This window comes from Phyllostomus discolor, chromosome 6 (assembly GCF_004126475.2).
Source record: "Phyllostomus discolor isolate MPI-MPIP mPhyDis1 chromosome 6, mPhyDis1.pri.v3, whole genome shotgun sequence".
Taxonomy (NCBI): Eukaryota; Metazoa; Chordata; class Mammalia; order Chiroptera; family Phyllostomidae; genus Phyllostomus; species Phyllostomus discolor.
The window spans coordinates 127,803,666-127,830,822 of NC_040908.2; the positions used below are offsets into that span (position 1 = coordinate 127,803,666).

Consider the following 27,157-nt stretch of genomic DNA (forward strand, 5'->3'; position numbering starts at 1 on the left):
AAACTCTGGGTCTCACATATTCACAAACGTAAACCTACTTTTCCCCACGCCCTGTTTGCACCTGCACAACCTGGGCTGTCACAGAAGTATCCCTCTTCTTCCTCAGGTCAAGTCCTCCATTGGCTCTCGAGCCGCCCATCCTGGGTGCTCCCAACACTGTCCTGCAGCCACCCTCTCTTCCCGGGTTGCTGACCTGTCCCTCTCCCTTTGGCCTTTGCCCACCACACACACTCATGCTCACACACAGGGGCTGGCATGTACCAGGGCTTGTAAATACATGCTGGATGAATTAATGGATGTGCCTCCCCTGCTGTCCTTCACCTTGCCCTACTGGGTCCTACCTGAGCTTATCTGCCACAAAAATGACCCGGCGCTCCAGCAGCAGTGAGGCAAAGATTCGGATCAGCTGGCGCACACTGAGGCAGGTAAAAAGGCACTCAAAGTCGACATGCTCCAGCCGGGAATCCATAGGCCGCCGCAGCTCCAACACCTGCAGGAGAGCGACAGGGAAAGTGGGTCAAGGCAGGCCGGGTGGGTGCCACTTCCAGGTTCTCCCCAACGTGACAGGGCACTGGTTTCCCTCCCTACCCTCTCTTTTCCAGGGTCACTAATCTACCCCACTACACAACAAGGCCCCATCTCTTCCTCCCCTCAGACCACAGCTCTGCTCCCCATCAGACACCCAATCTGCAGGCCAGAGGGCTGGCTCCGTGAGTGTGGGGAGGCGCCAGCAGGAAGGGACTGAGTGCCATGCATCAGGCTCTCAGGAAAGTGGGGAGGAGAGCTGAGTGCTCTCACAGATACAGAAAATGTGGGAACAGCACAGTTTGATCTGCAGGGTCCCTCCCCATGCTCTTGCCCACTTCCCCAAGCAAATGTCTTGGCCCCCGGGCTGAGCAGACTCCACAGCTGACGGCTGCTCCTGAGGCCAGAGGAAAAGCAACATCTCCGTACCCCAGACTCTCTTCTCCACCACCTCTGGAAAGGCAAAGCAGTATCCCTGGGGCCATGCCCCCCCCCTTCCCTGCCATCCTAGCCTCTCTCCCTATCGGCCTATCTAATCCCTGTGCCAGGGACAAGAAAAACACAAGGGAAGGGCTGGCTGTGCTACAGCCTTGCCAGGAAGCAGGACTTGCTTTATCAGGGCCAGACCTAGCAATCTTTCCTCCAAAGGGGTTGCAAGGCCACTCCCAAGGTCAGTGCCATGGCACTGACAGCCACTTCCCTGGGCTCAATCATGAGGGTGGAGGATAGCAGCTGACCCCAGCAGTGTGAGCAGGGGGTGCTGCTGGCTTCAGGCCACACCAAAGCACTGTCCAGGGATTGCCTGTCTTACCCTGGGCCCCTCAGCAAACGTGCTCGGCATGGAAATGCAGGCCTCCTAAGAACCAGGGTGAAAGCAAATTCCCCTTATTGTCCCATGGTGTCCTGTGGTATCAGAGCTCTCTTCAGGAGCTTTTAGCCCTAGTCATCTCATCTGGGCCTCGGGGTCTAAGCAAGTGAAGTTCTAACTCTTGGCTCATTATTCACCCCTCTCAGCCCCAGAGAAGCAGCAAAATGGGCACAAGTCACCCTAACGGTCTGTTTATACTGTGTCTCCCCAAAGGATGCTGAACTCCCAGAAGACCTGGATGCTGGGTATGTAACAGGGGCTGAGCTAGAGTCCCCCCCAAATGGAGAAAAACCCCATAGCTATGGCTTGGGGGATGAGGGAAGTGGAGCAGGGCCCTTGAGAGTTACTTTGCATATCTGAAGAACTTGGCCAGTGTTTCAGTAATAATGTTAAGTGGCTGTGCCAGCTCAGAGCCAGGGAGAGATGGGCATGACTCTAACCCGCCATGAGATGCAGCAAGGGGGGCTTGCTGCACAAGCGAGAGCCGGGAGGCACTTAGCTCTCTGTCCAGGGACCAAGCTGCCCTGGACTAACAATGGCAGCCAAGAAAGGCAGAGGAGACCAGACTACTGGCAGGTGTAACCCAGTGTGGGAGGAGTCGTAAATGGGATTACCGTGGAAGATCCCTCTGGGACTTAAATGAGGAGTGGGGTAGCCCTGCTCTCTGGACGGGGCGGCTAGGGAAGGAGGAACCTCTTGGCCAGTGGCAGCAGTGTGGGTTCTAGGCCACACGGTTTGAAGGAATGCAGACGGATTCCTGGGCCCACCATGAGGACACAGTTTGGGATTAAAAGCAGGAACCTAGCTAGCTGAGCACCGACGACGACTGGAAGAAGCCAGAACACACGCGGCAATCTGCCCAGCTCAGCTACAGACTTCTGTTTCTTTTCCTGAGAGACGCACCTCTCACTGGCCCGGTCTGGCAAGGGGAGCAGGACTGTGTGTTTGTGGGTGTTTTTTTTTTGTTTGTTTCTAAAGGGAGTGAGATTTAACAGCAGAATTCCGCCATGATTCTAAACCTGTATAACTTCTGAATAAATAGCTCCTTTCCTTTTCATAAGACTTGCATTGGGGTCACGGTTCTCATTGGTGGCAGGCATTAAAACCCAAAGCAATAGAACCCAGGGGTCCTGTCACAGGTACACCTGAAACGCTCAGTGCGTGTGGGCTGAAGGAATCCCGTATCACATTATGCCAGGGACCTTTGCACCCAGCCTGTCTTTGCCAGAAGTCACAGTGAAGAGCCCCCACCCTGCCTCCCGAGAGCCCTCATGCCGTCCAAGAGTCTCTGCTCTGATGCTCAGAGCTCCGCACTCCTACCACCTGAGGGGCTGGGCGCCCTCCGGGGAGTGAGGATTCACCCAGACAACTCTGTGACCTAGGTCTCTTCTCATTCACCCCTGCCCTCAGGAGGTCACAGTCCAGCAGGGCTCAGAGGGCCTCATCACAGCCCAGGAGACTGGTGTCATGACAGAGGAAATGTGGGATTAACATCTACAGAGAGGCTGAGAGGGCTTTGAGAGAAGGCGCCAACCTCATGTGGGGAAGGGCGGGGGCAGGGCAGGGGCAGGGCAGCACAAGGTGCTTAACTCGGCCTGCCCAAGGAGAGAAGGGAAGTGTCTTCTGGGCAAAAAGCAGCCTAGTTCAGGGACAGTAAGCAATTCAAGTCTGCGTGATGAGAAAGGAGGCTGGTGAGGGGGCCAGGGCCACACCCCGAACAACTCCCAGGCACACTGCTGGGGTCTCAGGGTGGAGTCAGCTGTCCCACCCCCAGACCACTCATGAAGCCTTAAGTCCCTCCAAGCCGGGGTGGGCAAAAAGAGCCTAAGGGGATGGCCTTAAATGGTATTCGCCATGCCCAGCAAACCCAGTATTTCTCCAATGAGTCCCTCTCCCATTCTCTGCAGCAACTAACTTGTTTCTTCTTCCCTGTCCTAGGACTCAGCACCCACCTCTCATTCTCAGAGGATGACCTTTTCTATTTTGAAAAAAGAGAAGCCATCAGAAGAGAATCCAAACTCTACAAGCCATAGCCCTTCCCTGGCATTACATAAAGATGTGCCCTTCTCTCCTAACAGAAGCCAGCCCCTCCCTGGGTCCCACCTCCAGGACGGGGGACTACCCCCTCTCTGCTGCTTCTTCCTGGGTGGGGCCATTCCCACCAGCATCCAAACACCCATCTTCACAAACTCTCCCCAGCCCACACTCCCTTTCCATCACTGTCCCCCCTACCCTATTTCTCTCCACAACCAAGCATCTTGAAGAAATGTCTATAGAGGCTGTTTCCACTTTCTCACCCCCCATGCACTCTCTCAACTCACAGAACTCAGGCGTCTGGGGCCCCACCTCCACTCTTCTGAAATCCACTCTCCTGACCTCTTGGTGGCATCTGACTGCTCCTTCCTTCCTGAGATGCCACCTCCGCACCCCTCGGCTTCCCAGCCCCACCCTCTCCTGGTATTCCTCCTATCCCCTCCATCCTTGGCTGCTGCTCCCACTGCAGGACCTCTAAATGCTGGAGCCCCTCAGAACTGAGGTGGACTGAGGCCGGCGCTCTCTTCCCTGTCTACACTCTGCCACCAAACATCTTCTCTGGGGTGTCTCAGGCATCTTAAAGATAACATGCACAAAATTGAACTTGACCTCCTCAAAACCTGCTCCTCCATCAGGGGCTCCATCAGCTTACCCTGCTGCCCAGGCCAGAAAGCTGGGAGTCAGCTTTAAAATCTCCCTAAACTAATTCCCTATTTCCAATCAAACACAAGTACTCCTGATCCTAATTCTAAAATGTACCTCAAATCCAGCTACTTCTCGTCTTTTCTACCACAGCTTAACCCAAGCAACTGCCATCCCTCGCCCACACCATTGCAACAGTACCCTGGCCAGTATCCCTCCTTCCACTCCAACCCCTGATCTGTGTCATAGCCAGGGTGCGGTTTTAAACGCTTATCTCAGATATTTAACCTGTCTTCAGAAAAAATCAAAAATCCTTCCCTTGGCCTCACAGGCACACTGTGATTTGGCCTCTCCGCCCCTGCTCACCACCCCTCCAACCACCTTGGCCTTCTTCCATTCCTTGACAAGCACACACATTTCCCCAATTTCCACCTTTGCATGTGCGGTTCCCTCTACCTGGAATGACCTCCCATCACACCCTTCTTCAGTCTCCCTCCTCTCACTTCATTTAGTTGACTCTACTCACCTCAAGGCCCCTAGTAAAATGTCACTTCCTCGAAGGAGGCTTTCCCTGGCCCCCTAATCTCAAGCAGATCCTTCGTTACAAACTCTCACTCCTGTGCTTGCAGTTGGCACTTAACACACTTGGGGATTATCTATTTACATGTAGAAGTGTTTACCTAGCATCAGTGTCTCCCACGGGACTACAGACTCCACAAGGACAGAGCTGTGCCCCTCTCTGACTTCAGGACTGTGCCCCAAGGTCTGGCGTGACCCCAGACTGTGAGAGAACACACAGTAGCTGTTTGGTGAATGAAGCAGAGGGCAAGTGGTGTGCAGAGAGCTGGGCAGAGAGCTGGGCAGAGAGTCAGCAGCCCTGCTACTCCCTTTTTCGGTCCATACTGATGAGGCACACAAACATGGCGAGCACGGATGGGGCCATGCTCTGCGCCTCCCGCAGGCTGCACCCTCGGCAAGGCAGGCCAGGCTCCTGCCCCAGTCCCTAGTCTGAGAGCAGAGGCAGCAGAAAGCCCTACCTCGTTGCCAGCACCGGGGAGGAATGTCTTCACTTTGATGGTCTTCCCGGGAGCAGGGAAGGGTGACTCCATGAGACTTCTCATGAAGGGATAAACCAAGGCAGCGGAGATCCCACGCCGTCGCTCCACCTCGTCTAGGACCTGTGCCCACCACCAGCAGCCCAAAGAGGAAGAGTGTCAGGGCACTGCCCTTCCCTCCTCTCGGCAGAGAGAGGGCAGCTCGGGACCTGACCAGCCTAGGCCAACAGTTGGGAGATTAGGGGGCTACCTTTCCAGGGGCTTCCCACCCTCCATTCTCATCTCCCTTGGCACTCTGTGACCACTCTGCCCCCCTAACCAGTTCTTGTCTCGGACGCTAAGAGCTGAGTAGTTGGGCAAAGGAAACACCACTTGAGAGTCGGGTCCCTGGGCCCTTGGCTTCCCCAAGGTGGTCTCTATCCCCAAGAAATCTGTCTCTGCCCATAGCCCAAGGTGGGCTATGGCTTTAGCAGACACCGTCAGTGCAGGAGCTGGGGCGATGCCAGCTGGCCGGGTGAGAAGCCAGGCTTGGGAATCGGGAGGGAGCCAGAGAGCTCGCTTGCACTTGCTCTTGCATTCTCTCGTTCTCTCGCCCTCTCACTCACACACACAGGTGGTTTTCTCATCTAAGCTGGCTGCAGATGCTCCTGTGGGAGCTGTCAGCTCGGGGGAGGGGGAAGGAAGTAAGCCAGAGCCCTCTTACCTTGGAAAACAAGCCGAAGCAGCCAAGGCGGCTGATGACACAGTATACCTCTGGCAACCGGGGCCCTTTCCCACTTGGCTGGGTGGGGACGAGGAGGAAGAGGAGGAGAGAGACACAGACACAGAGAATGAATGATTACTATATCTGGCTCCTCTTCCTTGGGAGCTGAGAACTAAAGACCATTCTTCTAGAGGAAGAAGGAAAACCCCTTTTCTAAACCTTCATTCAACCAGGCCCCAAAAGAGAGTCTGCTGCCCTTAGGGGGAAGGCTTCAGCAGTCTCTGGTGGGTCTTCCAGCCCAAGGTGCCAGGTTCCTGCAAAGCTTTTCACAGGCTTCCCCTGCTCCCAGGAGGACAGTGATGGGTGCAAAGAACAAAGCAGTTTGGCAGAGGCTATAGTCTGATTTGTGGATTTACATTTGTTAGGCTGCGACCCCCAGGAATGCAACGGTAATGAGAGAAACTTGTATACATTCTTAGCAGCAAGCAATACAGTCTTCTGTCCCCACATCAGGGGACATTCTGAAAAACATTCCTTTTCTCAGTTGCTCTTTTCTCCTTTCCTTGATCTGTTTCTATTGTAGGAAGGCTAAAAGGTAAGAGAGAAGGGAAGCAAGCTACTGTCTACTAAAAGTTTACCAGCCCTGGCAAGGTAGCTATGTGAATTCAAGTGTCATACTGATATTCAAAGATTGTGGGTTTGATCCCCAGTCAGGGCACATGCAAGAATCAACCAATGAATGCATGAATAAGTGCGACAACAAATCGGTGTTTCTTTCTCTCTCTCCCTTCTCCTATCTCCCTATGTCTCTCTCTCTAGCCAATAATTTAAAATTAAAAATTTTTTTAGCTCTGGCTGGCATAGCTCAGTGGATGGAGCTCGGGCTGTGAACCAAAGTGTCGCGATTCGATTCCCAGTCAGGGCACGTGCCTGGGTTGCAGGCCATGACCCCCAGCAACGGCACATTGATGTTTCTCTCTCTCTCTCTTCCTCCCTCCCTTCCCTCTCTAAAAATAAATAAATAAAATCTTTAAAAAATTTTTTTTTACCATATCTGAGTTCCAGGCTTGCTACATTACTGAGGCAAACCTGTGAGATAAGCACTATTATCTCCACTTCACAGATGAGTAAACTGAGTTTAAAATATTACGCTATTGCTTAAGATCATGTATCTAAAAGTCATGGAACCAGGAGTCTGTTTTGGCCTCCGATTTGCTGTTTTACCTCTAAGGCATGCTACTTTCCGGCAGGAAGAAGGAGAAAGGGGCTCAAAGACCCAGGACAGAGGTATGCCACAGAGTAGAGGAGAACAAAGAAAATAAGGGATTTAAAAGGTGGGCAGCGGGAAGAGATGTACACCGAGAGCTCCCCATGTCTGGAGCCCCTAGTGCAGGCTGAGGTGTGTCCACAGGAGGCGACTGCTCCAGCCAGGGGCTGGCAGGGCTCTGTGGCTGCCTCGGGCTCAGAAGCCTGAAGTGCCTGGCAAGGCCTGGTGGGGAGGGATAAGAGCAGCAGGTGCTGGCCCCTCATGCAAGCTGCTAAGCAAATGCAGATGGGGCTATTTCAGTCTTCAAACCTGCTGGCCACACGTCACAGATATAAAGAGAAAGCAGAATCTGTTTTTGTCCATATTAGGCCTGAAACTCGCTCCTCAATCTTTCCCTCTCTCCCGCCTCCCCTAAAGCCCCAAGTGATTAAATCAAGTATGTGGGATTTGGGTTAGAATCATTGTGTCCAATCTGCAGGAATGCCGAACTAGTGCCAGCCCCCTTGGCAGGGACCCAGCCCAGGCCCTCTCTGAGCACGCCAGGACAAACATGCTCTTCCCTGGGGGCAGCAGGCCCACTGCAAAGGAGCAGCTCTGCTCCATCTCTGCTCCTGCAAAGGGAGCCTCGGAAGGCTCCCCTTCAGGCCCAGGTGAACCTGAGCGTGCTGGCCTCCGCCTGGCTCCCCACCTGTACCTGCACTGCTCCGCACTCCCACTCCCTCAGCCCCACTTACTGGGCATTCCACATCCGCGTATCGCTTCTCCCCAGACTGCCCTTCGGGGTGATCCAAGAGCACCTGACTTGGTGTTAAAGGACTTGGGAGTCAATTCTGGCTCCATCCCTCACTGGCTGTGTGACCTTGGGAAAATTATTCTACTCTAAGTCTCAGTTTCTTAATCCATAGAATGGATATAATACTATCTTGTGGGCTATTATGAGGATTAAAGAAAATGACATACTTAAAGGATCTAGCCTGGAACAGAACAGGCTCTAAACAACAGTTTATTCCCTTTGCCTTCCCTTCTACGCTGAAAGTCCTACCTCCTCTGCTCCACTATCTGAAGTTGCTTGAGGGTAGCAGGATCGATGTCTGATCTTTAGGTGCTTTTAGCATGTTGCCTGACTGTCAATAGGTGTAGGATGTGTGTTTCCGAATGAATGAATAAGTGAATGAATGAATGAATGATGGGCCAAAACCCCTTCACTGGGATCCCTGCTATACATCACCCTTGCTGAGGATCCCCCTCATCTGCCCCTAGGCTGGCAACTAGTAAGACCTTCTCCCACTAAGGCCTGGCAACTCTGAAACATAGTCGACAACCCAGGCCAACGACATCCCTGTTGAGCTCCCGGGGACAATGTAACACCTTGATCTGTTTCCCAGGACTAATGGGAAGGACTTCTCTCTCCACAACATGGCTTATATTTCCAAACCATCCCTTTCCCTGGAGTTCCAGGATCCCATAGAGAAAGCATCTCTCCCAGAATCCCAGAGAAGGTACTGCTCTGCTCCTGCTCCGTGTCCAGCCCTACCAGACCATGGACACAATGCTTCCCTGCCTCAGGCTGGCCAGAGATGGGGCTCGAGGAAGGTTTTGCTCCACCCCAGTCTGTCGCACACACATGCTGCTGGGGGACAGGGTGCTGCCGTCTGGGATTAGCAATCAGTGCTCAGAAGCCTGAGGCCAATGAATGAGAAGGAAAAGTATGGGCAAGCTAAAAACATATGACAGCCCAGTAGAAGGCAAGCCGTTCCCTCCTCCCTTTACACATCATCTTAGATCCCAGGGCCCAGGCAGAGGGGCCACTTTGAGTCTTGCCAGCTCAGGATGCCTCATCTATGAGAATGTGTGTGTACGAGGGGGTTGGGGTGGCCTCAGGGAGCAGAATGTAGGATTCCACACAAGCTGAAGTTGAAGAAAGGCACACAAACATACACTGGGGGCCAGTCCCTGAGGACCGAAGGGCCCTACTCACCAGTAAGCGCCTGCAGTAGCCAAAGCGTCTGCTGCCATCCTCCCCAGTCAGCATGAAAGAGAAAGTCTCACTGGAACAGGGAGAGGTCTGGCGTCAGGGAAGCATCAGAGGACCCAGGAGACAGCCCCCAAGAAAAGGGCCTACCATCCCAGGGAGGGGGTGAAGGGCCAAGTTGCTGTAGGAGAAGATGTTGGGTCCAGGGTGGGCCCCATTCAACTGTGCACTGCTACGGGGGTAAAGAGGCTCTGCCCTCTCCCTCCCCATAGCCAGGTCAGGGCAGGCCTCACCTCGTGTACTCTGACACGGGGAGCCAGTCCTTGGCATCAGGGAAGCAAAACTGGGGAATGGCCTTGAGCCTCTCCTCTGCCTCACGCATCTGCTTGGTGGGTCGGTCCAGCTGCAGGGAAGAGGAATTTGGGGAGAGACAGGTAAGGCATGAAACCTGAGTAGGGGGTGGCTGAGAAGCATCTTTTCCCCTGAGAGCCCTGGATGGCATTCTACCAACTGGCATGCTGCTCAGCAAACCCTGTCCCCACTCCCAGTCCTTACTGAGGGGTCTGGGTGTGGGCTGAACCATCACTTACTCATTCCATATATGCCAAACAAGCACTCTGCGTGTGGCACCTGGCACTGTGCCATGTGCTGGGGCTACCGATGGAAACCAAGTGGGCAAGTTCCCTGACCCTGCACATTCTGGTCAGGAGAGTGAGATCATGAACAGCAAAATTTCAGAGGGTGTCACAAAGGAAACAAACAGGGTGATAGAGAGCTGGGAAGGGGAGGGGCTACTTTATCTGCAAAGATCTCCTGAAGAGGCACTATCTGAGCAGCGAATGGAGAACAAGAAAGAAGAATGAGAAAGCACTAGCAGCCATGAGATGAGGCGGAGAAAGGACATGCCTGGCAGGTGCTACAGCAGAAAGAAAGGCCTGAGCGCTGAGGAAGGGAAGAGAGCCAGGATGGCTGGTGACAGGCAGGGGAGGGGTGGGAAGGGGTAAGGTAGATGGCAGAGAATGAGGAGTGGCTGCTAATGGGAATACTTCCTTTGTGGGGTGATCAAATGTGTTCTGAAACTGATGGTACATCTCTGAATATACTAAGTCATTGCCTTGTACACTTTAAAGTAGGTGAATTACGTATATAGTATGCGAACTACATCTCAATAAGGTGGGAGAGAGAGAAAGGGTAAGAGAAAGAGAGAGAGGGAAGCCAGGGGCCCTTCCTCAGGACACTCTGACTTTATTCTAAGCACACTGCGAGGTGTTCTCTGCGCCCTCACCCTCTGCGTGAACACCCGCACCCCCTGAAGCCCTGTCTTCCCTCCTGGCGATGGGAGCCACGCTCGGGGCGGCCAGCTGAGTCCCCCTGGCAGGACCAGGGCCTCTCTTCTCCCCCAGAGGGGCCAGGCGGACAGAGGTGGCAGGGTGGGATGGGGGACGGAGATGGCCTCACCTTGGGAAACTGGTAGGAGACTTCGGGGAGGTAGGTGTTCCGGGAGGGCTTCTTCCTGAGGGACACCACCACGAAGTACTCAAAAAGCTCCCGCTCCTGCCACTCCAGCAGCTCCAGCTCCAGCGTCCGGTAGCTGGGCGCACGCTTCAGCATTGACTGGATGTGGACTAGGCGCTGCGTGTGGGCTGGGGACAGGTCACACATCAGGGTTCAGGCCCCACACCAGCCCCCCTCCGTGCCAGACTTGGGGCTCAGCCCCTGTGGACCACCTCTAAGTGCACGAGCCTGGTCTGACTCCCCACCCAGCTAGGTTTCAGGAAGGAGCGGCAGGAGCAAGGTGTCTGCCCAACACAGAGCCCCTGGTCCGGGCCTGCTGGGGCCTCTGGAGGCTGAACTGGGCCAATAGGACTGCCACAGCCAGGCAAGCCCAGGGATGCATCCCTGGCGCCCACCCACCCCTGCCTCAGTGCCAACAAAACTAGAAGAAAGCAACATCCACAAAGGTTTCATCCTTGGGCCTCTACCAGTCCTTGCACTTGAACCTTTTGTCCCTGTCCCCAGGCCCAAAGTTCACTTGCCCACTTGCCTGGGGCCAGTGCAGAGGGAAGGAGGGAACTAGCTCCCACCCACTTCAATCCCCCAGGAAGACCTAGGCAGGGTTTCCCAGAGAGGAAGAACAGAGATTTGTCCAGCCCCCCGGAATGTGAAGCTCCCAGGACCTTTTCAGGGAGGTGGCAGTCTCCCTCTCTAGGGAAAGGGGAGGTGAGTGGCCACAGGGCCTCCGAGGACCAGTTTCCTCAGACTGCGGCACATTCCTTATGACCCGCAGAGGTGCTTGTACTCTTCTGAACTCGTCTATGACCAGGCAAATCTCGTACCCAGTGCTCACGGGCAGTGGCTTGGGAGAGTAGGAGCAAGGCCTCCAGCCTGAACTTTGGGCAAAAGGAGATATCTAAAGGTAACCTCAAAAGGCTGAGCTCATGTGACTGTAGGAACAGACTCCCTTGTAGCCCTTCACTCTGCTGGCCTGGTCTCCCACCTGCCTGGTGCCTCTCCAAGCCAGGCCAGGGACATGGGCACAACCCATGTGGAGGGAGGGAAGTCTTACTCCCTGCAGCCAGGGCTGGGAAGGGGTTCCATGCTCCTGGGGAGCCAAGCCTCACCTTTGAACCTGTCATCAGAGTCACTCTCACTCTCACTGTTCTCATCTGGAAAAGAAAGAACAGAAATGCATGCTTGCTGAGCCGCTGTCCCACAGCAAATGCTGCCTGTGCCTACCCCCAGCTCTGCTCGAGAGGGATGAATATGGACCTAGTCTGGGCTCCAGGGGGCCTGTGGCCAGGCACTGAGTGGCCTGGGGCCAGGGTCCCTCAGAGCTCAAACTGCAGACGTTCATCTAAATACAAACCCCTCCCATCCAATCCTGATGTGCGGGGAGCTGAGGACCTGAGTGAGTCCGAACTTTCCTTCTGCCAGAAGCATATTCTCACCACCTCTCTACTCAGGGCCTCACAGGCCGAAGCCTGAAGCAACCCACCCAGAACTTTCTTCCCTCTTTGGCCCATTTCTTTTGTGTGACCACTTCTTGGCAGGGCTCTGCCTTCCTAGGAGGCAGGAAGATTCCTACAATTGGCCCACAGAAGGGTAAACTGGGGCTAGTCCATGCATCTCCCTGTTCCTAATGCCCAAGGGCCCCAGACACAGCTGAACCAGTTCAGGTATCAAGGCCTACCTCTCAGTGATGCTGTCTCAACGCTGGACATAGACAGCTTTTTTAACCTCTTCTTTCCTCTCTTGGCATTGTAGATGGAGTTAATTCTTTGGACAAGCTGGGTGAGAAAGCAGGGAGGGTGAGAGAACCCTAGCACCAGCTGCCCCTACTTCTGAGAGGGCTGATTAGTAGCCCACTCGTTTCCTCACTGGTGCAAGCTTTCTGCACCCTCACCCCAGGCCCAATATTGGTCTCCCTGCTGCACTGACCCTGAGTGCAGATGGTCTGGTAGCTCTCCATCTACCTAGTCCCCTAAGGGGACTCCTGCCCCAAGACAAGGACATTAAACTTAGCTCCCCAGAGGAAGGAACTGTGATCAAACTGGACAGGATGGGCACTCCTGGGCCCCCAGAGTCACTGAACCAATGGAGACAAAGAGCTCCTCAGATGCAATAACAGGAACAAGGATTCCAGCCTTTCCCCTCTGGGCTATAACCTGGAGCCCTGACAGGAAGGAGCTAAATTCCCAATATACTCAAGCATTGTTTGCAGGCTAAAAATACCATCGAGCTAAATCCTGCTGCTCTGGGCTGAGGGCCCTATGTGTGCAAATCATTGCCGAAAACTCTGATTCTGAGAGTCACAGAAAGGAAGACCCATATTTGAGCCTGGAAATGTCTGCCTGTGCAGAAACTTCAAGATGCACACCCCCACGTGCACTAATGGGGAGCCTCCTAAGGACTGGCTTCCATCCATCCAGAGGCACCGAGTGCTCCCTGTGGGAAGAGGCTGGCCTATCTGTCCCCTAACATCCGTCCACCATTAGTCCCTAGTGCATCTTTACTGGTAAGAAGCGTGAGTTAACCAGCTGAAATAGAAAGGCTGCCAGGCCCAGAATATCCTCCAGGAGAACTGAGGAAGCATCCCCAGATTAGGGGAAGGACAGAAGGGAGAGAAGGCCGCCTGCCTGCCTGCCCGCCCACCCAGCCCTGTCTGGGGAGGCTACCTTGGGGATGCGGCGGGCCCGGCGGCTGGACAGCAGCTCGCTCGTGGTGCTCAGGCTGTCCTCGTTGAGGCTGGAGGGTGAAGATGGCAGGCTCAGCTGAGCCAGCAGCAGCATGTCATCATGGCTGTGCCTCTTGGGTAATCGTGGCAGCCTGTGGCTCTTCCTTTCCGACCAGTTCCCACTGCGCAGGGACTGGCTGCCTTGTTTCAGGGAAAGCTGGCAGTGGGGACAGAACACGGAAGAGGGACTCACCATAGAAGCCTTGGGCGGCACTGGTCTGCTGGGGCCTGGACTTAGCAGCCATGAGCTGGCATCACAGGCTCCCTGGATCCCACCCTGGAATTTTCATCCACCGGGGTTTCCTCTTTCAAGACCTTAGCTGCTAATCAGCAGCTCAGGGTGAGATTAGATACTTGCTTCCACAAAGGAAGCTTAACTACTTCTGCCAGAATAAAGAAAGCAGAGGCTAAGAAAACTGGGCTGTCATTGGAGTGTAAAGAGTGGATACTGGGGGCTCCTCCTGAGCTTTGGGACAAGGCTTAGACTTTGCTCGTACTGCAGCCAGTCTTCCCGCCTCAGCCCCTGATCCAGTCCTGAAAGGCTTCTCGAGCAGAGGCCGCACTCTACATGCCAGTCGGGCCCTGTTCTCATATTCCAAAAGGGACACAAGTGCTCTGGGCTCTGACCACCAACGCCCAGCAAGGCAGGCCCCATAGCCAGCTGGCTCCCTCACCCACCTGGCCCTGGGCTGCCCCCTTCCCCAGCCCTGTCCTACTTTCTGCTCCCTCCGTCTAGGCAGCCACCCTCCAGTGCAGGGCACCTCACTCTCAGCGGGTCCTGCTCACTGCTAGGAAGCCAGTGCTCCCCATAAGCTTGGCGGGCCTCGTACCCATTGTCTGGATCTGGCACTGTCCCTCACCACTCTTCACCAAGTCCTCCTTCCTCTCTGTCCCTCAATTTCCTCTTCCCACCCAACCAGCCTAGCAATACGTATTCAATGGAAGACTGGACAGAGCACATTAGGAAGGTAAATCTTTTATAAAAATAATCCTATCATTCCAAGGCCAGAAGAAATAATTTTTATATTCTCTAGCCAATGTTACAAACATCCAGGTCCCTCCATTTGCACAGAAAATTAGAGTTGCCTGGGTAGGTCCAAGAAAACATCTTAATTCTCCCGCCTCCTGGTTTACCACCCTGGACAAGGCCAGGGCCTTGGTCTAGAGCCTCCTTTGACTCTTTGCCTTTCTTCTCATCCTGCCCTCTGGCAGTCCACCCCCTTGGAGATTCATGCTTCTTCCCTCCAACAGGAGTGGCTCCAGGTCTTGTGGACACCTGGCTGGCTCTCAAACCTGGTCCCTGGGCCAAAGCCTGGCCGCCAAGTGCCTGTACTGAGACTGCTCCTGCAGGCACTGCAGAATACCAAGATTGCAACAGGGTCCTGTCTTCCTGTTTCCCACGGAAGGGGGCAGCAATGATGATAAGACAGCAGAAAACACGGCCTCTTGCCTTAGTCTGGCAGCTCAGCGCTCTCATTGTAAAAGGAAGGCAGCTGGACAGGATGCCCCTAAGACCATGTCTCGGTTGTCCCCAAGGGCTTCAACATGCCACAAGTGCCTGAGTGCAGAGCTCTTTCCTGAGGTCACCTCCTTTGCCAGGCGCTAGTGCAGGGAGAAGCCTGAGTGGGGGCCAGCCCAAGCCTTGGGAGGACAGGCCCCCAACTACAGCACTCACGCTGACCCACAGGCCCAAGTCCGGCTGCCTCACCTGAGTGGGTGGGTTGTTGTACTTCCTGTCCTGAGGACTCCACATCCTGTGCAAAGAGTCCAAGGAGTTCTCTGACAGTTGTTGGGATTTGCGTCCTGCTCTTCGGCTCTTTAAGTCCACATCCTCATATGGATTCTCCTTGGGCAGATCTCCTGCAGAGGAGGGATGGTTAAAGCAGGGGGAGAGGGGAAAAAGGAAATACATGCGCACACTCTCTCTCTCTCTCTCTCTCTCTCACACACACACACACACACACACACACACACAAATAAACAAGCAGAATTCCTGTGAACCAAAGAGAATGGCTTCTGCCTGGCCCTTCAGCTCATGAGTCACGCAGCTGCCCGTCGGCAGTGGGAGGCTACAGACAGCTCCTGGCTCCAAGTCCAGGAGCTGAACCCCCACCCCCAGTCAGCTTAGTCTGGTCTGGCCTCTGCTTTACAAATTCAGAAATTGCACAACACTGGCTCAGCCACCCCTGCCAGTGCCCAGCCAGAGGACAAAGCCAACACCAGGCGTCTTTCCTTGGCTCCGGTCCCTCTGCAGCAAAAGCCCCAGAGAAACACAGTTCAAGGTAGGACGGGCTGTCAGGGGTCACGAGGTTGTCCCGTCACTGACGGTTCCCTGAGGACCTGCTCTAGGGCGCAGGGCTTTCCCGGCGTTGCTCTGCTCAATGACGCCTTTAGAGCAGTTCTTCCGTCTGGCCCACGGAGGAAACCCAGCACAAGCACAGAGACTGGCAAGTAGTGAGCACTCGGGAATTATTTGCTCAGTGAATTGCTCTTCCACTTCGCCACTCTATTTCCCCCACCGCTGAGCTCAGCGGAGAAGAGAACAGTCCCGTTAGAACTAACTCTCCTCCTGACACAGGGGCAGGTGTGAAAGGCTTGAAAGCCGTGGAGGTGGGGGACAGTTCTCAAATCCCTAGGAGCAGGGACTAGTGTCAGGGCCAGGGACTCTCAGACAGTCATGCACAGTCCTTGAAGAGCAACCCCTTCCCATAAGCAATACCCTCCTGCCCCTTTCCCCCAACACATGCCTGGACTTTTGTAAAATCCAGTAACATTACAATCCAGGTCACTCCTGCCTCAGTCCTGCCAGAACCATGGTGCGGAAAAGGTCCACGGGGACTGTGAGTGAACACAATCCTCTGCTCCCCCTTCCCTTGTCTCTCCATACCCTTCCCTCCATATCAACACCACCCTGGGGCAGTCGGGACCTAGGTACCAGCAACCAGCATAAGGTGCTGCTGGAGGCAGCACATGTGGTGAGAGCAGGGCTCATTCCAGCTCCTTGTGAAGCAGCAGGATTGAGCCCAGGTGACCAGGGAGCCCCACGGATGCCTGGGCATGCCTCACACCCCAAGGGAGTTCGAAGGCCGCTTATCGGGCAGAAGGCAGAGGGCAGAAGTCTAGCTACAGGATGAGACACAAAGGCCACTGGGAACGTGGGCTTTCCTAGTGCAGGACTCAGGAGAAAAACCAATCCCATACACTCATAGACTTCTCAGTTTCCAAAGCCAAGATCCCTGCTAATTGTGGTAGCCACTTATTACTATCCAGAAAAACCACAATGAATTTAGGAAATGCCTTTACAGAAGTTTGGGGGAAAGAGATGAGGGGAGGCATGAATGACAGACTTCAGCCAGAGCTAATCAGGCTGCCATGGGAGAAAGACGAACCCCGTAAATGTGAGTCAGAGATGGCACAAGGAAGGATTTGGGCTGGATTAAGTGACTCCCAACACCAGCAGAGTCCCCACCAACTGAGCAGCCGTTTTCCTGTAACCCAGTCATGGTATGAAAATGACCTGTCTCCATTCCAGAGCCCTGACTAAGCAGAGCTGGCCCAGCAACACTGCTTCTGGGAGCCACACGTTCAACCTGGCATCCCCTGCCCGCTGTCTCCAGCCCACCCCACTGCAGGCACCTAGGAGGGGTCAGGGTCACCTCTGCTTCTCGGTCACTCTCCTGCACACTCCCTGCAGCAGTAAGGCGAGGGGACAAAGGGTTAGACGATCACTGTTCTGGTGGGGGAGGAAGAACACTTATTCCCAGCTCATCAACACAGACGGGGAAGACAGGAGGAGAGTTAGTTCTAACAGGGGACTGTTCTCTTCTTCGCTGAGCTCAGTGGTGGGGGAAATAGAGTGGCGAAGTGGAAAAGCAGTTCACTGAGCAAATAATTCCTGAGTGCTCACTACTTGCCAGTCTCTGGGATGACTGATCATCCAGGTGATCCTCTAGAGTCCCTCTTGTTGCCCCCCACCTATAGCATGGCTTTGTCTCAACTCCTCCAGATCAGAGTTTCTCCAAGCTACTGACATTTGGGGCTGCATAATTCTTGCTGTGGCGGACCATTCTGTACATCTGTGGGATGTTTAACAGCAACCCTGGCCTCAATCCAGTAGAGTCCCAACCCCTGGGCCTGTTAGGAACTGGGCTGCACAGCAGGAGGTGAGCGAGCAAAGCGGCACTGGAATTACCGCCTGAGCTCCGCCTCCTGTCCACCGACCCCCAACCCCAGTCTGTGGAAAAACTGTTTCCCACGGAACCAGTCCCTGGTGCCAAAGAGGTTGGTGACTGCTGCACTAGGGGAAAGTAGCATCCCTTCATTTGTAAGAACCAAAAATGTCCTCTGAGCAGATGGGTAGATAGCTAATAGAAGGAAAAAGGGAAGGGAGGGAGGGGAAATTCCCTCCCCCCATTAAGAACCACTGCTTTAATAGGGAATTTATTCAATAACATTGTAATAACTGTGTATGGTGTCAGATGAGGACTTGACCTATTGGGGTGAGTGCTTCATAAGGTTTATAAATGTCTAATCACTATGTCATACACCTAAAGCTAATATGATATTGCATATCAACTATAATTGAAGAGTACTTTTTCAAAAAGAAGAACCACTGCCTCAGATAGATGTTTCTGAATTCCCTAACAGCTGCAGAGTGCCAGGGCAGTGTCCCAAGTTCAACCCTCTTTCCTCCATCCTTCCCTTCTCCTCCCTCCCTCCCTTCCTCCTTCTCTCCCTTCTTTCTTTCCCCAGAATCAGAGCTCTGAACATTGATATAAAATCCAAGCCTAAAAAAACAGATGTAGGTGACTGAGGCCCAAGGAAGTAAGAGAGTACGATGTTGCTGCACATCAGTGACAACCTGGGAGAAAACAGTGGGGAAACCAGGTGCTCCACACTAGTCCTGCCTCTTGAAACTGAATTAAGGGAAAGCCTCACATGCCTGTGCCTCTTGTCTGCCTAGCCTGAATATCAGCCTCATCTCTGGCAATGCTGAACATCCTGTCTGATACAAGCAGGCCACTGATCTTCTCTCCAGGAAATGACCGCTGGCCCCATCCCAAACCCTGCCTCCCAGGCTTCCCTTGGGCCCTTCACCGCCCTGGTTCACCTGCTGCTCTCCACTTCCTAGACTGCCCCCGACTCCCCCTTCTGAGCTGTCTCACAGAGATACTCCCCGTCACCTCTCCAAGGAATAAGGGTGCCACGGGATGGGGATGTGCAGAGACCACGCAGGTCCTGAACCTTAGAACCACTAAACTGAACCTGCTGAGAACAAGTTAATAGCAAAGCAAAGCTCAGAGCTGGGTGAGGAGGAGGTCTGGAGAATAAGGCTCAGAACTTCCTGAGCAGCAGAGCTACACCATGGCTGGAAAAGCTACAGTTGAGTGGAGAATCATGGTGGAGAGGCAGGAGGGACAGGGATAGGAGACAGAAAGCCAGGCAGACTACAGGACTTTCACCTGCATTCCTTCCCACACAACTTCCCCAACGCGCAGCCTGCAGCCCCCCTCTGCCTGGGGGGAGGGAGAGAAGGTAGGCCCCTTCCCTGGAGGCCTGGCCCCGAGCAACCCCATCTCCTCACATGAAGCCTAGCTGGGGAAGCCAGAGGTCTCAACCCTCCCAGCTTTGCTGATGAGATAAGGGACAAGGGCATGGCCAAGAATTTTTGCTTTGTGCTCTTTTAAAGGGAATTGTCAGAGCCCAAACTTATCACAGTGATGCTCTGGAAGGAAGAACCCAGCCCCACCAGGCCCTGCCCCCACTCCTTCCCATTGCTCCTTGGGTGCCAACACCCTCCCTCCCAACACACACCCAACTGGAAGAACCAGTTAGGGAAGGGGTATGCACGCATGCGTGTGTGTGCATATATGTGCACAGGCACTGAGAATTTCTCCAAACAGAATCCTAAGCTTCCTGGACCACACCCATGACTAGGGCACTGGGTCTACGTTTCCCTCCCCATCCCTCTCCATCCCAACCAGCTGTTTCTTCCTGACCACAGCTTCTCCACCCCTCCACCCCCTCTCACACCACACACTGGAGGGAGGGTCAGGGTAAGGGCCCGGCTCCCCTTACAACACACAGCACGTCAGATGGGGAGCTATAAGGGGCCGGTTGTTACCCGCCCTCCAAGCCTGGACACCACTTCCCAACTGCCAGGGCACTGTTCCTGGGGCTGTGCCGCTGGGCTGCAGCCTCCACTCTGTTAGGTGCCCTCTGTTCCTTTCCTTACTGCTTCCCAGCCTGGGGACAAATGAGAAGAGGGCAAAGAGAAAGAGCAGAGGCTCAAAAAGCTCTGCAGCCAGGCTGACTGGCCTGTCCCCAGCTCCCATCCCACTCAAGTTCCTGGAAACTCTCCCTCATTGCCGGCTAGCTGACAGGAGTGGGAATCTCTGCAGGAATGCAGCCCAGGCTCCCTGGTCAGGCGCCGAGGCCACTCCACATAGCTCCCTAACAAGCTGCTTCCTTGGGTGCATTTTTAAGTGTCAGGCTCAGAATGCAAGCAATTATAAGGCTTTGTCAAATAGCATCTTCTGGGGCAGATGTCAAGTTGGACAGGTAAGAATTAACAGCCCCAGGAAGCAGCAAGGCAGTCACTTTATTTTGAACCCCTCTATTGCAAGTTAGCAGGAGAAACCCCAGCCTGTTTTGGAGAATCCCACTCCAGTTCCCCAGGTGCCCTGCCTGGTGTGGGTGAGAGGACAGCAAACTCCCAAGGCCCCTTGTTCAAGTCCACTGTTCACAGAGAAGACAGGATAGTCTCCAGGCCAACGGCCCTCAATCTCTAACAGCCCAGGACCTCCAACCCAGTTGGCTGGTCCCCAAGATGGAGATGTAGTGTGGGTGCTCTCCCCTCCTGCCCCATTATCACACACCCCAAGAGAGCTTCATCTGTCCCTCTGCAAGAGAGGCAGCAGAGACAGAACCAGAATCGACGGTAACCTCACAGAGCACAGGCTGGCAGAGAACAGAGATAGGATCTCGGGAAGTCAGAGGCACCGAATTGAGGCAAAAGTGAAAATGACATTCCGAATTCAGAAACAAGGTCCCCTGCAAAGCCTCTGGAGGAGGGTCCAAATCCTTGGGGCCTGTCTCCATCTCTGAAGACAGAGATAAATCAACCAGAATCTAAGAGAAAGAGTTGTTTTCCCTCTAGCCTCCCTGGTCAGGTCTAGAAACTCAGACTGGGTTGCTGTGGGAGATACAAAGGAGGACAATGTGCCCAGGGCACTGAACTACCTACAGACACTGAAACCCACCCCTTACCCCATGAGGCAGAAGCAAAGCCCAGGTGCCTGGGTCACTCCCCAGCCCTCCCTCCTATGCCACCTCCCCCTTTCCTCTCCCCCCAGCTCTCTAGACAGGCGCCAAAGATCAGAAGCCAGTGAGCAGCTGAGGAAGATGCCCCAACTCCAGTGTCACCCCACGCCAGCCCTTATGCCTGATTCTAAATCACCCAACTGAGAAGCACCCAAAGAGCTCCTACATTTGCTTGTCTCCTCATGCCACGTTCTGAAGTGGCTTCAGAAGTCCCCTCTACCTGCCTCCCCCTTTCTGTTCTCTCTAACCTGACCTAGAAGGCCCAGAGACTAGTTCTGTTGCTCAGAAAAGTGGCTCCAAAATTTTCAGACACACACATACACACACACACCCAGACACTGCCCCCAAACAAGCCCAAACAGAGTCCTAGAATCGTGGAACTCAGGACAGTTCCAATGGTTAAAACATCCCTTTCTCTCACTTCAGTTCAGCTGAGACAAGAACATCCTCCCACCTGAAATCCCTGGGCAGCCCAGATGGGCTGCAAAGCATCTCAGAGAAGAGAGAATGGTGAACACCACAGTGTAGGCAGTGCCTCCTCTGCCCAGGGCAGCAGCCACAAGGGCTGTGGGCAGCAATGATATTACAACTCCTTCCCAACCAGAGGAAACAGGAATTCACCCTGCAGCTGGGGGTGGGGGTGGGGAGGGAGATGGAGCTGTGCCCTGATCCCCACAGCTCTTGACTTCGGTGCTGGGTGACCCGTGCATAGAAAGCTTTTTCCCCAGTGGTAAGGGAAGAGGCCCTCCTTGAAGCCCTTTTGCTGTTTGAGGGATTTCACTCCCACAGCCTTCCTGGTATGACCTAATTTTGGACGGTTACATGTTAATAATCACTTCGTTCCTGGGAAAGCAGAGCCTGTGTGGACCCGAGCACTGCTGCTGGCGCCCCAGGAACGCTGGCCCAGCAAGTTCTAAGAGGGAAACAATGAACCTGACAGCTCAGATCAGATGAGGGGATAAATGCTTCTCTTTTCCTAAGATTCCAGTCTTATGAGAATCTAAAGGGGTCTCCCCTAGGGCCACTTCTCTCTAATGTGCTAAGATACGTTCTCCAGCCTCCTGGCCGAGGCAGACAGAGACGAGAGAGGGATGAGGGATGAGAGAGTGGGAAGTGGGCCAGCACACAGCTTCTCTTCTGCCACCCACATGGGGGCACGGCCTTTACTTGGGCAGAATTAAAGCCCCCACTAAAGAGAATGAGGCCAGAATCAAAGTAAAAGCCGGAAATAAGCCCACCCAGCCTAGATTAGTGGGGTTTTATTGACTCTCAGACGAAAGTTTGTCAACACCCAGTCCTCCCAGTCGTTGCCGTGTTGTCTCACATTTCTGACCTTCTGAGCAAGAGGAATTAACGGTTCCCAACTGTCTTCTCAGAGGTGTTTATAGAGCAAACGGCCTTGGAAAGCAGGAACAGTAGCTCCCTCCAGACACAGGCAGATTTTATTCCTGACTGGAGTAACAAGGACAATGTCTCCTTATGGGCAGGTTTGCTCACAAACCCTTGACAACACTGGGGTTTCTTCCTCAGCCTTGAGTGCAGCCTCTACCTGGACCTCCCTACACTGCCCTCTGGACTCGGAAGCGAGGGAAGCCCATGCCAACATGAGGCTCAGGCTGCCTGCTGTGCTGGGAGGAATAAGCCCTTTGTCTGTGCTCCAGGCGTCTTGCATCTCCTGCCCACATCTGTGACTCTGGGGCTGGCTGGCCTTGTCAGCCTGCATGCAGAGTAAAATCTCAGATGCTTTCACACTAAGAAACCAGGCACTGTGCTGGGCACTTTGATATATATTTAACCTCCTTTAATCCTAACAATAATCCTATGAAGTATTATCACTTTTATTTGTTGTTATGATATTATCATCATTTGAGAAAACAGAAGCCTCAGAAAAGTTAAGGGATTTGCCTAAGGACACACAGCTCAGCAAGGGCACCTGCTAGACGCTACAGGCTTCTGAAAATAAAAGAAAGGGATAATGTGGTTTCCCCCTTTAGTGGTCCCAGAAGTCCTTTGGGTTTCAGTTCATTCAAAACCAAGACTTAATCTCTCAACTACTCAGCCTTTACTAAGCTACTTCCTCTGATGACCATTTCCTTGAGAAGTTCCGGTAGCCAGGCCCTGGCTGCCCGTGGTGAATGCGGTGGAGCCTGGGAGTGTCTCCCTCCTGTTCCTGCTCTGCAGCAGCCCCCAGAGGTCACCCTGCCACCACTCCGGCCACTGCTTACCCACAATGTCTTCATAGGCATTCTCTTCTAAAGTGCTTTTGGATCCAAACTTGGGTTGGCTCTCAGTACCATTCTCAGTGGGAGAAGAGGGGTACAGGGACTGGAGACTGGATGCATCCTCAAACTCAAAGGATTTTCTGTGGAAAACAAGAACACAAGTCATTCCAGCTGAATTAGATTCCTGCTGTTTTAGGGAACAGCCACGGGCACGAGCAAAGTCCAGAAGTCCTCCTCACAAGACCAGCTCCTGAGCAAAGAAACACCAAGACGGATACAAACTTACCGCCCAAATGAAGAACCAGAAGGTCTGAAAGGCCCCAGCCTGGGTGACTAAAAATCATACCAACAACAAACGACCACAGGTGAGAAGGGTGCTCTGCGTCAGAGGCTAAGTCAAGTGCTTCACTTGACTTACCAATTACTCTGGTTAGTCTTCACAGTGCTGCTACTGGGCACTGTGCCATTTTACCAACAAGGAAACGAGAGCTCAGGGAGATGGAGACACAGAGGCAGGACTCGCCCAGGGTGTCTGACTGCGGGGTCTGAGCTTTTGACTTAGGCCTCCAAGCCTGGAGAAAATCCTCCTTGAGAAGCATCTGCCTTCGGAGTCTCACATTGTGTCTGCATCCCAGCGAGGGCTCCTGCCCTGAGCAGGCAGTGAGGGCTCTGCATTGGACAGGTGATCCCCAGGGTTGTTTGGGGGTCAGGGAATCAGCTGGTGGTGGCGGTCTGCCGGAACAGGAAGGGCTGAACCCTCAACACCAGCCACACCATTTGTGAGGTGGAACGAGTAGAACAATCTGCAGCGTGAAGCTACTTCCAAGACCCAGCTTCCCTTCAGTCGGTCACCCGCTCCTTTCCAACCCCCCAATCACCCTCCTATCTACTGTAGAATTTCAAAATCACAACTTATTAGCTCCCCAGGCACTCTGAACCACAGTACTCTCTAGTCCTCTCCTTCAGGGGCCGGTACTGTCCTTTCTAAGACTTGACCCCAGCTGCATCCTCTCCCTCTCCAAGGCAGGTCCCCAGCAGGTTCCTGGGAGGGAGACAAGGCAAGGCACTGACCGAATCCCTCCTCTCCCCCACTGACAGCTCCCTCCTCTTTTGGGCACCATTAGCCTTTCGGCCAATGAAGTCCTTTCTCTCTTGTTTAATGAGCAACTCCTGCTAAGAATCCTGTGGTATAAGTCAAGGACTAAAAACGTCCTAAAGGCCACATCTTGTCCTCAGCTCTCCTGGCTACTACTCTGCAGCACTTGTCACAACTGAACACTCGACGCTGTCATCGCCTCCCCTCGCCTCTGTGACACTGTCCCTCCAATTACTCTGGCAATTACTTTCCATGCCCTTGTGAGGGACCCCCTTTCCAGTTGCCTTTCCAGTGCCAGGATCTCTCAGAGTCCTGTTTGTGGGACTCTTGCTCACTTGGCATTTTCTAGGGACCAGATATTGATGGCCAGCACCATAATGGCCATTTCTACCACGACGACTGCCAGATCTCTGTCTCTGACCCAGACTTCTCCACCAGTTATATGTCCAATGGCTGAATGCAGTGGTTCCTAAATGTCGGCCCTCAGACCACTATTGGTCTGAGACCACGCTTTCATTAACATATACGGCAGAGTCAACATCTTCTGCAAGTAGTCCTCCAGTCAGCAAATAAGACGCAAATCATGTTCAGCCAAATTACCCTTGAAAATTCCTTAGGAAGGCACCACATCAAGGACCAGCAAACTGTCTTTCATTAAGATTAATAGAGTCAGTTTCTCCCCCCGATTTCTTCTTTTAATTTAGTGATTTGTTTTTTGAGAGAGAGGGGACAAGGGAGAGAAAAAGAAACATCGATTAGTTTTCTATTTATTTACGCATTGACTGGTTGATTCCTGTGTGTGCCCTGACCAGGGATGGAACTCGCAACATCGGCATGTTGGGATGATGCTCTAACCAGCGGGGCTACCCGGCCAGGGCAACAGATTTCTTTTTCTTTGGTTGAATACCAGAAGAAATATTTGGCTTGTTTTTTTTTAATTTAAAACTATGTTAAATATAAGAATCATACCTTGCACAACAGATACAAACTCACCATCTCGCGCTCCTCAGGGGAGCATGATCACTGTGTGGAAAGGTGGACGAAACAGCCTGTACTTTTGAGCCATTTCTCTTTTTTCCCAAGAGCACAGATTAAATTTGCCAAGTTAATTCTTATATGAAGTGAGTCCACTATGTATGGTATGTATGTGTATATATTATATATAAATGTAATGTGTGGGGGAGTGTGTGTAAAACCTTCAGGCTCATCTCCTATCTCCCCACCCCCTTATTTTACCTATCTACCGTATTTTTCAGACCATAAGACGCACCTAGGTTTTAGAGGAAAATAGGAAAAAAATTTTTGAAGCAAAAAATATTGTAAAATATTTAATAATATAAATAACATAATATTTCACCAATGTAAATGTAAACAGAACTCAACAGCAGCATTAACAACCATTATTCCTCCCAAATGGCGGGGGCGGGGATGGGGAGAGATACGTCTTATAGTCTGAAAAATACAGTAACTGCTTTCTGATGTTCTAAAGTTAGCTCAGCAACTGCATGAGGAGGCTTCCCTGTCTCCCCACTCCAATTTTGTTGCCTCTCCCACTAGATCTCTGCAGGGTCCTACCCTGACAAGGACCATGGCACATGGCCCAGCATCTGTGATTGATTTGTGCATCTATCTCCTGCACCAGACTGTGAACTCCTTGAATGGAAGAACCTTGTCTTACTTGCCCTGGTGTCTTCTTGACTACTACAAGGTTTTGTGCATAGCATGTTCTATGTAGGTATGTGTTTATAAAAATGGATATAAACAAAGCAAACACTCTTGGTAGGCTGTTAAAGACTAGAAGAGTGTGTGAGCACGTGGGGTGGGCCAAAGTAGGGGGTTATCCTTAGCCAGGAGCTTTGTGGTTCAGGGGTCTGCAACTTTGAGATGTCCACCTCTCTGCACGTGGCAGAAATGTTTCTGTTGGGTTGGCCCAAAAGTTCGTTTGTTGTTTGGTTTTTGTTTTTTGGTTTTTTTTTTCATAAGATAGCTCTAGTAGTGCTTAGTTGTGCTTAACTTCATTTGAAACAATTTTATTAGACTGTATTGTGACAGCTGTCATGTCAGCATTCATTTAAAAAAACTTAACAAAATTGGTGAATTTTTGTGTAGCCATTTAAATATTGAAGATACAAAAAATATGAAACACTTTTGGCATATTATTTCAAGCATATTTCGGCTTTCTTATTTCAGGAAAGGTAAAAATGCAACTGAAATGCAAAAGAACATTTGTGCAGTATATGGAGATGGTGCTGTGACTGATCGAATGTGTCAAAAGTGGTTTGGGAAGTTTCATGCAGGAGATTTCTCATTGGACAATGCTCCATGGTTGGATCGACCAGCTGAAGTTGATAGTGGTCAAATTTAGACATGAATTAAAACAATCAATGTTATACCATGTGAGAGAGTCAACATACTCAAAATATCCAAATCAATAAAGTTATTGGTGAAAATGAAATATGTGTCTTTTATTTTATGAAAAAAATACATGAAGTTTTTGGCCAACCCAACATATGAGATAAGATACGCTGGATGAAGCCTGATGTGTGGGGTTAGGTTGACAAACCCCAGAAGTGAAGCAAACCTGAATGCCCGTCTGACTCCGGTTTGGAGGAGAAAGGCTGAGGGGTAGGCGCACAGGCCTTCCAAAGGAGGCTGGCTCGCAGCCTGCCCCAATGCTGAGAGCACGATGCCTATCAACTCTGACCAATTTGAACTCCCAAGCCACTATAACTGTGGAAATGGCTGGGTAGTCAGGGACAGGAATCCTGAGACTGACCAGGAAACCAATGTGAGTCTCAGAACAGGTCATTCTTCAACATGGCTAACTGGTAGGTGAAATGTTCTTTCACTTCTTTTCCCATCAGCCTCCCTTCAGGATCCAAGGATCCCCTCTTCATCCAGGCCCAGATTTTCTATGTGGCCAGGTAGCCCTCAGGAAAGAGGAAGTCGTGTGAAATGTGTCAGTACTACTGTGTTAATGATAACATGCAGTATTCAGATAATGCTGCATTCAGAGAAATAAATTTTGAATGCTGGCACTTCAGGTAGTCGTGAGGCTAAAATCCTATGGTTCTTCTAGGGACTGTCTATCCTATCCTAAAGTAACATGGCCCCAACCTTCTGAGAGAAGACTGAGGAAGTTCCAACAGGGCTCAGAGGCCAACTCTGCTCCAAAGGCCAAACCCAGCCAGCACCTTCAGTACACGGCATTTAGAA

General features: G+C 52.5%; 1 protein-coding gene across 8 annotated transcripts in view; it reads right to left on the reverse strand.

Annotated features, from left to right (window-relative positions):
- Window positions 1-27,157, reverse strand: part of DENND2B (DENN domain containing 2B) — a 158,037-nt gene that overhangs the window by 8,791 nt on the left and 122,089 nt on the right. For all 8 annotated transcript variants that reach the window (XM_036028984.1, XM_036028981.1, XM_036028987.1 and 5 more), the window contains 11 exons: window positions 22,849-22,985; window positions 15,009-15,160; window positions 13,242-13,457; window positions 12,257-12,353; window positions 11,688-11,732; window positions 10,525-10,709; window positions 9,360-9,469; window positions 9,073-9,142; window positions 5,828-5,905; window positions 5,107-5,247; window positions 342-490 (listed from right to left, as the gene is read on the reverse strand). In XM_036028984.1, coding sequence (XP_035884877.1) covers window positions 342-490; window positions 5,107-5,247; window positions 5,828-5,905; window positions 9,073-9,142; window positions 9,360-9,469; window positions 10,525-10,709; window positions 11,688-11,732; window positions 12,257-12,353; window positions 13,242-13,457; window positions 15,009-15,160; window positions 22,849-22,985 — 1,380 coding nt within the window. The remainder of the gene's footprint in view (window positions 1-341; window positions 491-5,106; window positions 5,248-5,827; window positions 5,906-9,072; window positions 9,143-9,359; window positions 9,470-10,524; window positions 10,710-11,687; window positions 11,733-12,256; window positions 12,354-13,241; window positions 13,458-15,008; window positions 15,161-22,848; window positions 22,986-27,157) is intronic.